At 43.7% G+C, this 17,174-nt stretch overlaps 1 protein-coding gene across 6 annotated transcripts in view; it reads right to left on the bottom strand.

Moving 5' to 3' along the window:
- Positions 1-17,174, bottom strand: part of LOC137326526 (kinesin-like protein KIF28) — a 60,060-nt gene that overhangs the window by 11,835 nt on the left and 31,051 nt on the right. For 4 of the 6 annotated variants that reach the window (XM_067991702.1, XM_067991704.1, XM_067991706.1 and 1 more), the window contains exons 14-19: positions 12,829-12,947; positions 11,596-11,703; positions 9,610-9,755; positions 6,816-6,944; positions 4,628-4,762; positions 1,291-1,457 (exon numbers count right to left, since the gene is read on the bottom strand). In XM_067991702.1, the coding sequence (XP_067847803.1) occupies positions 1,291-1,457; positions 4,628-4,762; positions 6,816-6,944; positions 9,610-9,755; positions 11,596-11,703; positions 12,829-12,947 (804 nt within the window). The remainder of the gene's footprint in view (positions 1-1,290; positions 1,458-4,627; positions 4,763-6,815; positions 6,945-9,609; positions 9,756-11,595; positions 11,704-12,828; positions 12,948-17,174) is intronic. The other 2 variants (XM_067991703.1, XM_067991705.1) reach the window with 2 other exon arrangements.

Below are 17,174 nucleotides of genomic sequence, written 5' to 3'. Positions count from 1 at the left end.
GACAAAGCTTAACATGGGAATTTTCAATGCATGTTTAGATGGAATACTGCAACCCATTCAACATTTTAATATATTATAGATGTATTTTACTTTTGTTTCTACTTCAGGCACCATTCTCCTACCTAAAGGACAGCCATGTACCTTGCACCTTGATTTCTACAACTGCTGTTCTTGAGCTGGCCTATAAACATGATTTGGAGTAAATCATCTTCCAGTTTTTCACTCCCTCCTTAAAGTAAAGCACCTACCATGCGCTTGGCACCTCTTCCTCTTGGTGATGCCAAGATCAAGAACTCACTGTGAAGGAAACTGCAGAAGCGGACTCAGTCCCTTGGAGCACCAACACATCCCATCACTATGCCACCCATAATGCAGTAGCTTTAAAGTTTATATAATAATACACACTATTAAGTTGCATTTTTTATTTCAGATTTTCATCTTAATTTCTCTGAAGGAGCCCTCACCACTATTCAACTTAGTTCAGCTAAAAGGTCACTGTATGGTTCATAGAAAGGGCACTTTCACAAGTAATGCAAGTCGACAATATCTATTTTTAGTCTTCTCCCATATGGAACTGTTACGATGAGGTATTATATCCAGCTACAAACTGATAAAAGCTGCCCGACACTAGTGACAATAGACTTAGGCAGTAGTATAACCAATCAAATCTGGGAGGAGAATTGGGTGTTGTAGTGGATTAGTGTGCTTTTAGGGGAAGCATTAAAAAGCATTATGAATAAAGATGTTTTAGCAACTTATCTATCTACTCTCTGTGAAAATGGCACGATTTGATCGTTAATCTGGTTTGCGTAAGTTTGGCAATGAAGAATTCTGTATTACATAAAGCAGAATTAGAGCAGATATTGGAGTATGGCGCAGTGGTGCAGTTTTTTGGTGATTCAATGCACTGTGCCACTGAGTGGTAGGATATGTGCCAACCATTCCCATATATTGAGTGGTATGAAAATGAATCCTTGAGCCCCCAGGAAGCGAAGGCAATCACTCCATGCAATTCCTAGAAACTGGATCAAGAGTGGCATAGGCACAGACCAAATAGCAGGTGGAAAATGATGCTGCAAGACCCAGATGGAGTAAAATTTAAGGGAAAAGTAAATAGAAATTTTACAATTACAGAGAAGTTCTCAACATACAGTAAAATACCACAGAATAATATTAACTATAAATATATTCTATTTCTGAAGCTTCTTATTGCCTAGTGACCTTTTAGATAAAGTAACTTGAACTGGAATATTCATTGCCTGTAACATGTTGGAATCCCATTTCACGGACCTTGCAGGCCCCACAGCTCCAGTACTACTGCATGTGTTTTCAGATAGCTGAGGAAATCTGTGGTAACACGTTGAATTGTGAAACACATTGAGTAATCCAGAAGAAGATTAGCATTACTCCAGACAGCAGGGGTATAGAACATTGTAGGAAGGCCATACATCATAAACCTGCAACACACAAGAAGCCATTTATAAAATAAAAATCATCACAATACAAGTTTGACCAACAACAGTGTGAAGCTCTCAATGTGTTAAAATTGAAAATTGATACTAAATGTAGGTGTATCTAATGCTCTATAAATTTGATAATGTTTTATAATATTGCTGAGAATTGGTATTAGTGCTTCCTTCAGATTTACTGTAAATACATGGTACAGAGATTTTACTGATTATAATACTGATTGAATTTTTTGAGGGGGTGACTAGGCGCGTGGATGAGGGTAACGCAGTGGATGTGGTATACATGGATTTCAGTAAGGCCTTCGATAAAGTCCCGCACAGGAGACTGGTCAAGAAGGTACGAGCCCATGGAATCCAGGGTGCCTTGGCACTTTGGATACAAAACTGGCTTAGTGGCAGAAGGCAGAGGGTGATGGTCGAAGGTTGTTTTTGTGACTGGAAGCCTGTGGCCAGTGGGGTACCACAGGGATCTGTGCTGGGGCCCTTGCTGTTTGTGGTCTACATTAACGACTTGGATATGAATGTAAAAGGTATGATCAGTAAGTTCGCTGATGATACAAAAATTGGTAGGGTGGTAAATAGCAAGGATAGCCTCAGTCTGCAGGACGATATAGATGGGTTGGTCAGATGGGCGGAACAGTGGCAAATGGAATTTAACCCGAAAAAGTGCGAGGTGATGCACTTTGGAGGGACTAACAAGGCAAGGGAATATACAATGAATGGGAAGACCCTAGGCAAGACAGAGGGTCAGAGGGATCTTGGTGTGCAAGTTCACAGATCCCTGAAGGCGGCGGAACAGGTAGATAAGGTGGTAAAGAAGGCATATGGGATACTTGCCTTTATTAGCCGAGGCATAGAATATAAGAGCAAGGAGGTTATGATGGAGCTGTATAAAACACTGGTTAGGCCACAGCTGGAGTACTGTGTGCAGTTCTGGTCGCCACACTACAGGAAGGATGTGATCGCTTTGGAGAGGGTGCAGAGGAGATTCACCAGGATGTTACCAGGGCTGGAGCGCTTCAGCTATGAAGAGAGACTGGGAAGATTGGGTTTGTTTTCCTTGGAGCAGAGGAGGCTGAGGGGGGACATGATTGAGGTGTACAAAATTATGAGGGGCATAGATAGGATGGATACTAAGGAGCTTTTTCCCTTCGTTGAGGGTTCTATAACAAGGGGGCATAGATTCAAGGTAAAAGGCGGGAGGTTTAGAGGGGATTTGAGAAAGAACTTTTTCACCCAGAGGGTGGTTGGAGTCTGGAACTCACTGCCTGAGAGGGTTGTGGAGGCAGGAACCCTCACAACATTCAAGAAGCATTTGGATGAGCACTTGAAATGCCATAGCATACAAGGCTACGGACCAAATGCTGGCATATGGGATTAGATTAGACTGGGCTTGATGGCCGGCGCGGACACGATGGGCCGAAGGGCCTCTATCCGTGCTGTATAACTCTATGACTCTATGACTCTAGTAAATCATGTTCAGATGTGGAGAAACTGCTATGCAGATTTTTCCAGTTCCATCAAACATTCCTCACAGTCTGACCAATTGTTTTTTCCACATTTCCACTAATGGAGGCCTTGCATTCTTGCGACACCATTGTGTTGATGTGGTTTATATTGTAATTTCTCCCCACTGCATTTTCTGCTGCATTTATATCTTTACAATCGAATGTTACATTTCTATCACAGTCTGTGCAGTCTGTGAAGTGGAAAGTGAATATGACAGAAAAAATATGTGGTATGAGCATGTGCAGAGATTTTTAAAAGCATCAAGATTCGAGATTTTGAAAATGATTCCAATGCCAGGGTTGACAATACATTCAACTCCAGGCATAATTGAAGTTTTAGTAAGAGCTAGCCCATGTGATAAGTTCAGCTCTCAACTGGGTTGTCCCAGAGACGAAGGTAACAATTGGGGGCAACATGCTTTTCTACAAGGACAGAGGGACATTGTGCACACCAGAAAACATGATGAAGTTGGTATACTCCAAGCCAGAGTCCACTCTCTATAAAACTGAAGACCTGTGAGTGAGCTGTCAGTCTTGTACTTGATTATGACTGGTTTAGCACCACAAGAGTTGCCAGCCCTTAATGCAGGCCTCCAGTTTCATGGCAGGAACATAATAACTGCTGCAACTCTGTGTCCTGCATCAGCACAAACAATCAACACAGAGTACCAGCAATGGTGTTTCAAACAGCTTCTCCTCATAACTTTGTTCCAGATAGTGCCATTGCATGTAACCTTCTCTTTTCTATACAGAAGTTTCAACAAAGAGCTAACAGTCACTTGATGGTCCAGGGCTATTGCATCATGCATTAGAACGATGGCAACTCTGTGACTAGGCCCATTTGTACCAGTATATTTTCTCCAAGGCTAGTGTGCTCCCTACATAGGTCACATTTGTCTTTTTTACAGTTGTTGGCAGCTCTACCAATTGTTATTTTCCCTAGTTTACAAAAACAAAAGTGGGTGGTCCACCAGAGCTGCTTCAACCACTCCCTGGTAACCAGTTCCAAAGTGGGATTGGGAGAGTCTGGGATGGAGTTTCTTTGGGCCAGTTGATTATTGTTGAGCTTGAAAACCTAAAAGCCACGAAAATGATTTTAAAAAATGGAAGAACGTTGACAGCCAATAAGCAAACAAATGCAAATCATAGAAAAATTATTTAAAATTCAAAAAAAAATTACAAAGAAGATTGGTCTAACAACATTATTTTAAGTATGAAAATAAAATGCTGGTAGCTAATAAGTACTATTACATCGCGTCTAATACGTTATCAATTATAAACAAATCATTAAATCGTGACAGAGCAAAGCCAACTGAGCAACCGGGAGTACAAAGAATATTTAATATATCTGTGGCCTCTATTGACTATTTGGTAGTTATTTTTAATTCAGGTTGAGTTTACTATGTCTATTTGTGAGCAGACCCAAATAATTTTTACATGAAAACGATCAGAGGAAACCAGTGCCGGGGTTTCATGAAAGAGGGAACAGGCTTTCAATTTTCTATAGTTTCAATATAGCCTACAGGAGGCCAAGGGAAAATTTACAAAAAGCTTGTGTCTAATCTTGAGCTGCTAATTGGATTGAAACCTCAGGTGTTCGAACCCTTCATGTGCCCCTGGTGTCTGTAGATGAAAGCTGGGATTTCTCACCCAATTTGAACTCCTCTGCTGCTGTTTCCTCGGATCCATTTCACTCCTAAACACAGGCTAATCTGCATTTGAAAGTCCATGCGTTTTCCCAGCAGATTATCAGGATCAACAACGACAGATTCCTCTCCCAGTGGACTAAACAGGGAATACACACACATCAAATTAGTTACCTTTTTTTGTGTAAATGCAGCTTCTCTCAAGTGCTCACTTTTCAAGTGCCATTATTAGAAAGGAATGGTAAGGGCTTTGTCTCCACCCATACAATTTTAACACAAATTCTGCTTTAAAATCCTGGCTGACAGCGAATTTTTATGAAGCCTACATCTTCATCAAAGAAAATTCAAGATAATTACCATCTAATATACCAATGGACATCTTCAAGTATAAATGGTAATTTTCGCACTACTAAAGTGTAAGAAAAACAAGAGACTTGAGCCAACCTTTATTAATTTGCTTGATGTCTTAAGTTAGTTTATTTCACCGGCACAATGTGATATTCCTCAGCGCATTCAACTATCTTAAACTTTTCTGCTGCTCCCGAGCTCTTGTAGGGACACATAACTGAGTAAATTTTGGAAGTCCCTGTGCTGCTGGCAGGGCCTCACAGGCAGCCAGTGTGTATCTGAATACCTCGAGTTTCTGATTTGCGCTTGCTGTATGTGAGGTCCTGCTGGTACCGCAGGGCCTGGCATAATTTGCCGTTCTGGGTTAATAACAAATACCTTTCAGTTCATTTAAAACACTAACCTAATGTCAGAGCTAAGGTAACAAATATAAACTGCTCAAGCTTCACTCAATTAGGTTACTGAGGGGTACTCATTCTCCTCAATACGATCCATTTGAGCACACTTGTGTCAAGCAGCGGTATATTACTGAATAGGATTAACTGTATTAAAATATGTTCAAATTACTTTCTTTGAATTTTGTTGTAGTTAAATATCAAACAACAAAAATTGAAAGTAAAAGTGAGAACATAAGACCAAGCAGCAAAGTTCAAAAGTAAAATTAATTTTCTAGTTACTATTACAATGCTGGTGAACATTAATGGGAACTTCAATAGATACAGTTTCCTATCAAGTAATTGGTTATTTTACTGGAAGTATGCATTTTACTGTGTTGATAGCACAGCCACATTATCCATCATGCCTTATACAGCTACAGTAATAAACATTTATGTTTTACGACTGTTCTTACATAACCCTGTTCTCCACTTTATTTTGGAATGAAAGTCAGGCCCAAAGTGCTATCACAATCAGACAGAATTGAGGTTATTACATTTATTGGGAAAAGAAATCAGGACTTGGCAAAATTGAGACCTATTAGATGTGGCTGTGGTTCAGATGACTTACGTTTTAGAGAATACGATGGTAGTACGAAGGGACGTTTCTAAGGGACAAAACATTTCTTAGTACATGCACAATGCCATTTTATATTTTGATATCTGTAGTACCAAATGCCAGTGACTGGGAAAGGTTTTTAGTTTTTTAAATCAATTTTTGTTCAATGACTGTGCCCATTGTCTCTAACAATCCAGTGGTGCGTATAAATCCAAGTGCTAAGCTAATCTATTTATATGTGTCCATTTCTTGGCACTTTAAGGTTATACCTGGTTGCCTAGTAAGGGTGGTGATGGAAAGGTATGTGTCTGATTCTAACAATCTAATTCTGGGTAGCAATTCAAGTTCTTGATGGTTTAATTAGGGGAAAGGAGAGGTACATATCCAATCCCTTGCAATGTAGCGAGGTCTGATACATATCTGATCCTTACTAATGTAGTGCATGGTGTACATTTTAGTCCTAGCTATTCAGTGAAGGTTACTTTCCCTCACCTGAACGATGGTCTAAAATTCTTAATTGGCATTCGGAGGATTCAAATTTATCCAAACAGATCAAACCTCTATCATGTCTATATATCCTGGGATTAGTGTCATATGAAGTTATGTCAATTCCTGATAAGTTAATATTCTTTCCTTGACCCCTTGAAACTCCATCAGAAAGCGAAAACCTTCCCATCTGTTTGGGCCAGATTCAAACTCAGGTACCACAAGGGAAAGACAAACATCTGGCTAACAGCACCATCCAATTTACTTTTATAATCCTAGTAATGTTTAAAACAAATTGGTGAAAGTATTATTTATTTAACTCAAGTTAAGAGTGTTAGCGTTTTATAGTGGCTTTTTGAGCTTACTCTCCACTTGGTGTGCAGGGGAGCAGCCTGATCTGTATAACAGCTTCTTCCTTTCCTTGATAGTTATTAACGTCCACCTGGTCTTCATAGGCTATGCAATACGCCAAAGTTTCCAACCACACGTGGGCACTGCAACACATTTACACTTGTTCATGTTGGTGGGAAAATGGCACAATTATCCATTTCGCTGATGAATTGTTCTGCCATTTTTAAACACATAGTGTTACCTGACAGCTAAAACAGTTGGCAACACATTTCTATTGATTACAGTTATAAATCAGAACCATATAAATGTTTCTAACTACTGGGGCAGTAAACAATAATAAGGTTGATGTAAAATCACAACACTTTAGAAGTGTGTGTAACAAATTTTAGGTCTGTACTAGATATTCTCTTGGGTTCAATGTCATGGATCACTCCTAAAAGTAGACACCACTTCTCCTATTATCGGAAAAGTACCTAAACTTTATCTAGTTAAACAATAGCATGACCCGGAGATCATAGCAGTAGGACCCCTCATTATCTGCCCTGTATTACATGATCTCATGCATGCTGCCACGTGCTTGCTTCTATCTTTGAGAAGACAGACTGAAAATCACTCTAGCGAGACAAGACTGATTGTGAACCAACAGACTGGTTTATTGTTTGTGAAATATATGAACAAATAGGATACTATCTTTTAGTAAAATTAATCTATTTCCTCCCACTCTTCATAACATCAAAACAATGAACCATGCATCCTTATTGCCGTTCAAGACAGAAACATGCTTACAAGTTAGCAATTCCTCTAGTAACTGGCACTAACTAGAAACCAAGACCTCTCTGACACTCTCACGAGTCCAGACACAAACTCCTCCAGATTGATTTGTCCTTAGAGAGATGGACAGCTGCATATAGTGATACCACTATTCCCAGCCAAAATGGAGATGAACAGACAAAGCTGACCTCTGACCCCTCCTCAGCTCTGTGTGTTGAGAATTGGCTTGTTGAGCTGCCAATCAAAGCTACCAACTTCAAAAGAGAAACCTCTCCCTTGATGTGGGAGCTCTGGCAAATAATTCTCCCTCCTCCACTGAGAATATTAAATGAAGTCCACTTGGACATTAAAGTTGCAAACAGCTCTGGAATGTTCTTAACAGTTTCCACTGTCTTAAAACTGGATGGCAATTGGGAGAGGGGGGGGACCAGGAAACATCGCGGGTTGGTGGGGGGTGGGAGGGTCAGATGGCAATTGGGAGGGGGGGGAACGGGAAAGATCGCGGGTTGGTGGTGGGGGGGGGGGCATCGGACCAGCAATCAGGAGGGAAGGGAGACTGGGGAACATCGCGGGTTGGTGGTGGGAGGGAGCATCGGACCAATAACCAGGAGGGAAGGGAGATCGGGGAACATCGCGGGTTGGTGGTGGGAGGGAGCATCGGACCAATAACCAGGAGGGAAGGGAGATCGGGGAACATCGCGGGTTGGTGGTGGGGGGTGGGGGGGGGTCGGATGGCAATTGGGAGGGAGGGGGGACCCGGGAATATCGCGGGTAGGTGGTGGGGGTGGGGGACGGACCAACAATCAGGAGGGAAGGGAGACTGGGAAACATTGCGGGTTGGTGATGGTGGGGGGTTCGGACCGGAAATCAGGAGGGTGGGAGGACTGGGAACCAGGGCAGGTTGTTGGGGGTTGGACCAGCAATCAGGAGGGTGGGAGGACTGGGAACCAGGGCAGGTTGTTGGGGGTTGGAACGGCAATCAGGAGGGTGGGAGGACTGGGAACCAGGGCAGGTTGTTGGGGGTTGGAACCGCAATCAGGAGGGTGGGGGACTGGGAACCAGAGCAGGTTGTTGGGGGTTGGAACGGCAATCAGGAGGGTGGGAGGACTGGGAACCAGGGCAGGTTGTTGGGGGTTGGACCGGCAATCAGGAGGGTGGGAGGACTGGGAACCAGGGCAGGTTGTTGGGGGTTGGAACGGCAATCAGGAGGGTGGGGGACTGGGAACCAGAGCAGGTTGTTGGGGGTTGGAACGGCAATCAGGAGGGTGGGGGACTGGGAACCAGAGCAGGTTGTTGGGGGTTGGAACGGCAATCAGGAGGGTGGGAGGACTGGGAACCAGGGCAGGTTGTTGGGGGTTGGACCGGCAATCAGGAGGGTGGGAGGACTGGGAACCAGGGCAGGTTGTTGGGGGTTGGAACCGCAATCAGGAGGGTGGGGGACTGGGAAGCATCGTGGGTTTGGAGGGAGGGGGTCAGATGATTACGGGAGAAGATTTGCTAGGAGGGGCTGAGGGAAGCACTCCTGCTGCTCCTGGCTCACAAGCAGTGCTCTAAAAAGCACTTACCTGCTGATTCAGGCACCTCTCACCTCCTTTAGCTTCCTGGTTTCCCGAGTTCTAGGAAACCTGGCTTTAAATGGCTGCCAAAATATTAGGAATGGAGCCTCATTTACATATTAGAGACCCTCCTCTCCAGAGCAGGTTAACTGGAATCCCTGAAACCCGTTGCGGTTAAAGTGGAAGCAGGAGCGTTCATGGTGGGTTGGGGTCAGGTCACCCGATTTTTTATTTTTAACCCCCCCCCCCACCTCCGACCCTCTCCCGCCCATTGTGGAGGGAAATGGGCTTAAAATTACCCCCCCATGTGTGTCTCTGGGAGCTAACCTTTTGTGAACTGAATCTAATATCATAGTAACATCTTAATACAAATTAAACCTTTGAGGCAAAATAGATGACATCTCAAAATGTTACATGGGCAATAATCAATAATAAGGTTGACGAAACCTTACTCTAGCAGTATGTGCTGTCTGATTTTTACCTCCCAAGATGTAAGATCTCAACAGGATCCCAAAATGGATCTTGTTGCATCTTCTTATGTAATGTTCCATTTTCTAGGAAGTGCTGGTAAACTTCTTCAATTAAAAGTTGTCGATCAGTGAACTTGTCTAGTGGCCAGACCTCGACCTTGAAATAAAGCAATAGCCTTTTGTTTTTCACTCACAGACACTTAACATAGAAATAAACCGCCTCGAGGAGTCTGTTGGTTTGATCAAGTGTGGCATGTGAAAGATGAACATGCTCGCACAAGTCCAGAAAACTAAATACAAAACAAATAGAAGCCAGGCTTAAATTTGAGTAGCAGACTGCCTTCCCCGAAGGACATTAATGAATCAGTCGGGTCTTTACAACTCTGACAGCATTTCATGATATTTTTTTTCTGTGTCAGCCCACAAATGACCAAATTCATTGAATTTCATTTCACAACTTGCCATGGTGGAATGTGACCTTATGTAGCTAATCCAGTACTTTAACCAGTATACTAACATACCCATATATATGTGCTGTGTAGTGGGAGTGATAGAATGTGACATTATGTCCATGATTCCTTATATAGCAAACTCCTGATCTTAGCCTTGGAGGTGCTGGGCTGAGATGAGGTGCTTTGCTACAGGGAGGTAGGACAATTCAATGCATGAGTCACTGATCTCCTCTACTGGTACCTGGCTCAGTATGGAATTGGCAGAGGCCCAATCTGTCAGATAAGGAATTGTACGCATACCCCAGACAGAAGCAAAAACAAAATAAATTTAAAATAGATAGAGTCTATGCTCACCCCTGCAGTACAATGTAGTTAATTATTCAGCAGTGTTATTCTCAAAGTGGGAGCAGCCAGATTATAAAAAAAAATTGAATAAATTTGTCATGACTCCTTTTCCTAATAACTCAGGGTAATCATTTTGAGTGGTACATTAGCTTGCATGATGCTATCACACCTCATGCCCTGATGTAATATTGACTATGAATAAGCTTTACTGCCAGTGTCCCATGTTAGGTGCAGGAAAAGACTCACAACTCTGTGATTCATGAATTTGAGGTACAATTATTTTTAAAGATTAAAGGAAATATAAGTGCAGGTTTTTATTCTATGTCCTTTCAAGAATCTACCTTTTTTATTTGTTCCTGGACAGTTGGCAATGCTAGTAAGGCCGCATTTGTTGTCCATGCCTAGTTTGCCTGAGAAGATGATGTTGGCCTTTTACAACTATGTGTCTTACTAGGGGGCATTAGAGTCAACCACCCAGTTTGAGACTGGAATCACGTGAAGAACAGACCAGGCATTGTGCTAACATATTCACATATTTTAGGTGGAATATAATGCAATATTTAGTGAACTTTAGTGCATTTTTATGAAAGAATGTTTCATTGATTTGATAGTACTCAAACCAGACATCTGGAAAATATATTAATAGAACATTCAGATTCAATTTTTTTTATTCGTTCACAGGATATGGGCGTCGCTGGCAAGGCCAGCATTTATTGCCCATCCCTAATTGCCCCTGAGAAAGTGGTGGGAGCCGCCTTCTTGAACAACTGAGTGGCTCCCTAGGCCATTTCAGAGGGCGATTAAGAATCAACCACATACCTGTGGGTCTGGAGTCGCATATAGGCCAGACCGGGTAAGGACGGCAGGTTTCCTTCCCTAAAGGACATTAGTGAACCAGATGGGTTTTTACGACAATCCTTACCATTATTGATACTAGATTTTTTTTAAATCCAGATTTTATATAATTAATTGAATTTAAATTCCCCAGCTGCCGTGGCAGGATTTGAACTCATGACTCCGGAATATTAGTCCAGGCCTCTGGATTACTAATCCAGTAACATAACCACTATGCTACCGTACCCATAATTTGCATTATGCATTATCAATTCACATTAGCATAATTCAATTAGAATTGAAATCCTATATGAACAGAGTATAAATTAGCATTGCTTACACATAACTGTTGCTTAGATGACTTACCTGCTTGGCTAGCTTGTTTGTTACCTTTACAATAATTTCTTTTTCTAATTCCTCTCCCCTGGCATCTGTTGATGTCAAGTTTTTCATCTCAAGCTCAAAGGTAACAGCCTTTGGGAAGACAAAAATACACTATTACCTTGTTAATGCATTAAAAAAACTTTACATTTCTCTGCACCATTTTAAACTTTTTCTGTCTCCCATTTTAGGTACTCGGTGCCACCCATCATTCCATGGGTTAAAAGTGGGAAAGTTAGCAGCTCCCAGCCCTTCGCACATACTACTCTGTAATTGACTACTGAGAATTATTCAAGATGGCATGGATTGACTTCTCTGGTTATTTTACTCCCTCTCTTGTGGCAATTGGTTGTCCCCGGCTTGGTGTATCCCTCATAAAGAAAAAAAGAAATAACTTGCAATTATATAACACTTTTCACAACTGCATGACATCCCAAAGCGCTTTACAGGCCAATAAAGTACTTTTGAAGTGTAGTCACTTGTAATGCAGGAAACATGGGTGCCAATTTGTACACAGCAAGATCCCACAAACAGCAATGTGATGTATGACCAGATAATCTGTTTAATGTTGGTTTAGGGATGATTATTGGCCAGGACACCAGGAGAACTCCCCTGCTCTTCTTCGAATATTGCCGTGGGATCTTTTCCGTCTACCTGAGAGGGCAGACTTGGTTTAACACCTCATCCGAAAGGCAGCACCTCTGGGAGTGCAGCACTCACTCACTGTCAGCCTGGATTATGTGCTCGGATCTCTGAAGTGGGACTTGAATCCACAAGCTTTGGACTCAGAGGCGAGAGTGCTGCCACGGAGTCAAGACTGACACCTAACCAGGAGAGAAAACTCACTATATGTAGAGACACAAACTCACATTCTCTTTCATGACACAGCATTGGTCACACCACCCACTATACTGGACATTTTATTACAGTATTACATTTTAATGTTAGAAAGTATCTTTAACAAAGGGAGAGAACATATAATTAGTATTATAAAATAACTGATACCAGTAGAAGAGTAACATGCACAACAATGTTACTGCTCTGTAACATATAACTAGTTGTTACTTCCCAACTTATAGCTTTATCATGGGCTGCAGAATTGAGTTCCATGGAGCTCCCCAGCAGATTTCATTGCTGAGACAGGATTACAAAAGCAAGGTCTGAACTACAGTCACAGGGATGTTTTCATGAACCATCACAGGAAATGTGCAAATGTACCTTGTTTAGTTCTTCACTTATTTGGTTCACCTGAGCCACCATAGGCATGATTGCTATGAAATCATGAAAAATTCTGGTCAAATTAGGATCCAGATTTTTTTCCTGTTTTCCACCTGCTTCTAAAAAGTACAAGATACAAAGTTTGATGTCAAAAGATAAAAGCAATTGTTCAGATTCTATGTAAACTAACAATGAAAAAGAACAGGTGGAAAACAGAGAACACATGAGAATTTATATTCATGCCTGTAACTGAGGGGGAAATGTAATTAATGTAGCAAAGGACTTATCAACAGAATCATTCATTCTTTGTTCTGTATTTCATCTCATTTCACCTTATTACCCAGGTTGGGTAAAACTTACAATGAATCAATATGCCTGATTTTTTACAAATGAATATCTTCTTATTGCACACCTGAACCATATTTGCTCCTTTGCTTAAAAAGCATCTCTTCCTTGAACAATATCTTATAAGAGTATCATAATTGTCCATTTAATTCTACCTCCAGAAGTGAATATAAGAGCAAATTTAAATAAAATGAGCCACAGGGCAGAACTACCCTGCCCATGGGCATTTAAGTTATTTAACTGGTAGCTGTGCAGTAATTCATTTAGCCACTCAGATTTACTCAAGACATTGTCTGGCGCGGACACGATGGGCCGAAGGGCCTCTATCCGTGCTGTATAACTCTATGACTCTATGTATAACTCTATGACATTTTCGACTTTCTCACTCAATAACTTCTTTCTGATGGCATGTCATGTTTTTAATAATTGATTTAAATCAGAAATTAGATCCTTTAACCCCTAAAAGTTACTGTGCAGTAAAACCACTGTTATGATATTGTGTAAAATGACTTATTGACTTAAAACATTCCAGAAACCAAAGTTTACAAGAGCAAATGATTATGGTGGAGGTCCTGAGGAGGTGGAGCTCGATCTTATGGACCAGCATGATTCTACAGGAAGGTTCCATGTTTAATTCCCAGTCTGTAGCCAGTTGGCCGATCTTGGGGCATTATTATCCTCAGGCTAGGGAGAGGAAGAAATGGACAGGATTCCCATTCCTGGGGATGATTTTAAAAGGGCGGCGGGATGGCAGTGGGGGGGGGAGGTAAACGGGCGCGCTGGTAACCTGAATAATAAAAGCTTATCGTTCCCCATGCGATCGCAACTTAATTGGTGGTCATTAACCTTGTTTCTGGGTTTGGTGTCCGAAAGCTGCACAGCAGGCAGACTGCGCACCCACATGACCTGCTGTCAGCTGGAGCTTCTAGATTTAAAGGGCCATTGCTCCAATGGATTTTGCTGAAGCAAGCAGACACAATGGAGCAGCACGGGGGCAAGGCAGCTCCAAGACTCAGCGATGCCTCACTCGAGGTGCTGCTGGCCGGGGTGAGGAGATGGAAGGAACTACTTTACCTGGCTGACAGGAGGAAGCGCCCTGCCTCTGCCACGAAGAAGGCCTGGCTCGAGGTGGCAGAGGAGGTCACCAGCTGGAGCAACGTATCCCGCACCTGGGTCCAGTGCAGGAAGCGATTCAATGACCTAACTAGGTCAGCAAAAGTGAGTAAACTTACTGATTCTTCAGCATTCCGTGTTCCACATCACCATCTCCCCAACCCCCCCACCACATCATTCTACACTGCCAAGACTACTCCATCACATCACTCCTCACACCCACTTAAGGCTCATCCTCAACTTACCTTCACTTTCTGAGCACTTCCTCACCTCCCCATTTGTGACCTCAACACTACCACTCACCTCAATCCTGATCTAGTATGATGTCTCTGTCTCATACTCACCCTCTGATGCACCTCTTTCACGGTCAGCCTCACCCAAAGCAATGCATTAATCGGCTGACCAATTCACCATCACTCACTCACACATCTGTACTTTTCTCCCCTTGTAGAAGAGAGCGCAAAATGCACGCGAGAGGGCGAGGACTGGAGGGGGGCCATAACAAATAATGGTCCTCACATAGGCGGAGGAGGCATCCCTGGAGATCAGCCACACCCTCGAGTGCCTGTCTGTCGGGGATGCCGAGACTGACACTCCACAAACGTCTGGTGACACAATTTTAACATTCATCACACACAACCTGAATTGATGTTAACAATGATTGACATGTTGAACACCTCAGTATGCTCATCGCAACATGACACATTTATGATGATGCCTTCTGTTTTTTTACAGGCCCTTCAACGACCCCAGTGATGGCAGAGGATGATTCCTCAGAGGAGCTCCCGGCCTCTGAGGGTGCACCATCACATCTTAGTGAGCCATCCATCAGTGGAGATACTCACACCTCTGTGGGTCCTACTAGTGAGCTGGTTGAGTTGGCACCTGGTGAGTCACCACACTCAAGTAAGCACGAGCAGACACTGGTGGCAGAGGCAGCTGGGGAGAGTCCGCGTCAGTGGGCGCAGTCCTTCCCAGGCTCTACTCAGCTGGACGCAGATGCTGAACCCCAGGAGCCATCCTTTAAAAGGAGAATGATCAATGGACAGCAGCACATTTGCGAGGTACTGGAACAGGTCACACACGCACTCTCCACAATAGCGCAGAGGATGGAGGAGTCCAACTCCTGCATTAGTGGAATGGTGGCACAGGTGCATGAGGGAACCTCCGAGATAGTGTTGCAGGTTAATGTGGGAATGTCTGTGATGGAGAAAAGGCTAGCCTCCATTGAGTTTCAAGCACGGCTCACAAATGAGTCCATTCAGGCCCTGACAACGGCCGTTCGGATTCAGGGTGAACAACATTCTGCTGCAGACAGGAACTTTACAACTGGCCTTACAAGGCGTCACACATGTCCTCCAAACTGTTATCCAGCAGGGTGGTAGGAGTGATATTGGGCCTGGTTCAGGAGAGGGATGATGGTGAAAGGGGACATGGAAGTGGGGACACCACTCAAAGTGCTCCTGCGTCTCACCCGTTGCCTCCCTCTCAACCAGTACCCGCAATGCCCCTGCACAGGTGCAGGTGGAGCAGTCTTTGGAGGGGCCCTCAGGGCTCCAAAACCCAGAGGGCGTAGGCCAAAAGCATCTAAGCAGTCAGGGCATGAACATGAGCAACCTGCCACTACCTCTGCTGCAGCCACAGGCGATGCACCACGTAGAAGTAGTAGGAAGAGAAAGACTAAGGATTTGTGATCATGAAGGGTATGAAAGACTGTCATGTTTTTCATTTATATTTGTTTTTTGATAAAGTCACATTAAATGTTATCATTCTCACCACTACTGCCACGTCCTGCCCATTCTTGACTGGCTTTTGTGATAGCACCCTTTCATGTGCTTCATCATGAACGGCGAGACTTGATGCCACCCAGTGGGTGACTTTACAGTGGGTGTATGTGTGGTTGCAGGACTGTTTTGTGCAGGGGGGGTGGGGGATGGTGTTGGCACTGGTCTTTGCAGATATTCTGTGGACTGAACTATTCTCACTTTGTGATCTCCTTATGAGAAGCGTTCACATAATAGTGAATCCCTGGCCTCACGAGCAGCCAGGTGAACCGCTGCTCTGCCGATGGGTTCCTCCTCCTCTTGCTCCTCCTCCTCCTCCTCCTGCTGCTGCCCCTCCTCCTCCCCCTCCTGCTCCTACTGTTCATGGCAGATGTAGATGCTGGATGAGGGCATGGGCCTCATCAACCGGTACCCGTCTCTGTTGCGCCATGTTGTGCAGGACATAACACACAACTATAATGCGGCCCACTCTCACAGGTGCATATTGAAGCGTTCCCCCAGAACGATCGAGGAACTGAAACCGCATCTTCAGCAGTCCAACGCATGTTCAATTACAGACCTGGTGGCGGTGTGGCTGTCGTTGTAACGACGCTGTTCCTCGCTGATGGGGTTCCTCAGAGGTGTCAAGAGCCATGTATGCAGGGGGTATCTCTTGTTCCAGAGGAGCCATCCCTGAAGGCATTCGGTGTGTGGAAGAGGGCCGGGATGTTGGATTCCCTCAGAATGAACGAATCATGGCAGCTGCCAGGGAATCTGGCGCATAGGAGAAGAAATCTTTTGCAGTAGTCACAATCGAGCTGAGTGTTGATGGAGTGATACCCCTTTCTGTGGATGAGCAGTCCTGGCTCGTGTGGAGGTGCTCGGATTGCTATATGGGTGCAATCGATTGTACCCTGTACCCGTGGGAAGCCAGCCACAGAGTGGAAACCCACTGCCCTCTCCGTCTGGCTGAGGTCGTCCATGGGGAAGTTGACACATTGCATGCCCTGCAAAACAAGCCGGCGGTGACGATATGCACTTGTGTGCAGACGACTGAGAGACCCCGGTGGCACCCTGGAATGATCCAGAGATGAAGAAGTTGAGGGCAGTAGTCACTTTAACAGC

Source organism: Heptranchias perlo, chromosome 10 (assembly GCF_035084215.1).
Source record: "Heptranchias perlo isolate sHepPer1 chromosome 10, sHepPer1.hap1, whole genome shotgun sequence".
Classification (NCBI taxonomy): Eukaryota; Metazoa; Chordata; class Chondrichthyes; order Hexanchiformes; family Hexanchidae; genus Heptranchias; species Heptranchias perlo.
Note: the sequence above shows the minus strand (reverse complement) of the source record. Positions and strands in the feature narration are given on the sequence as shown.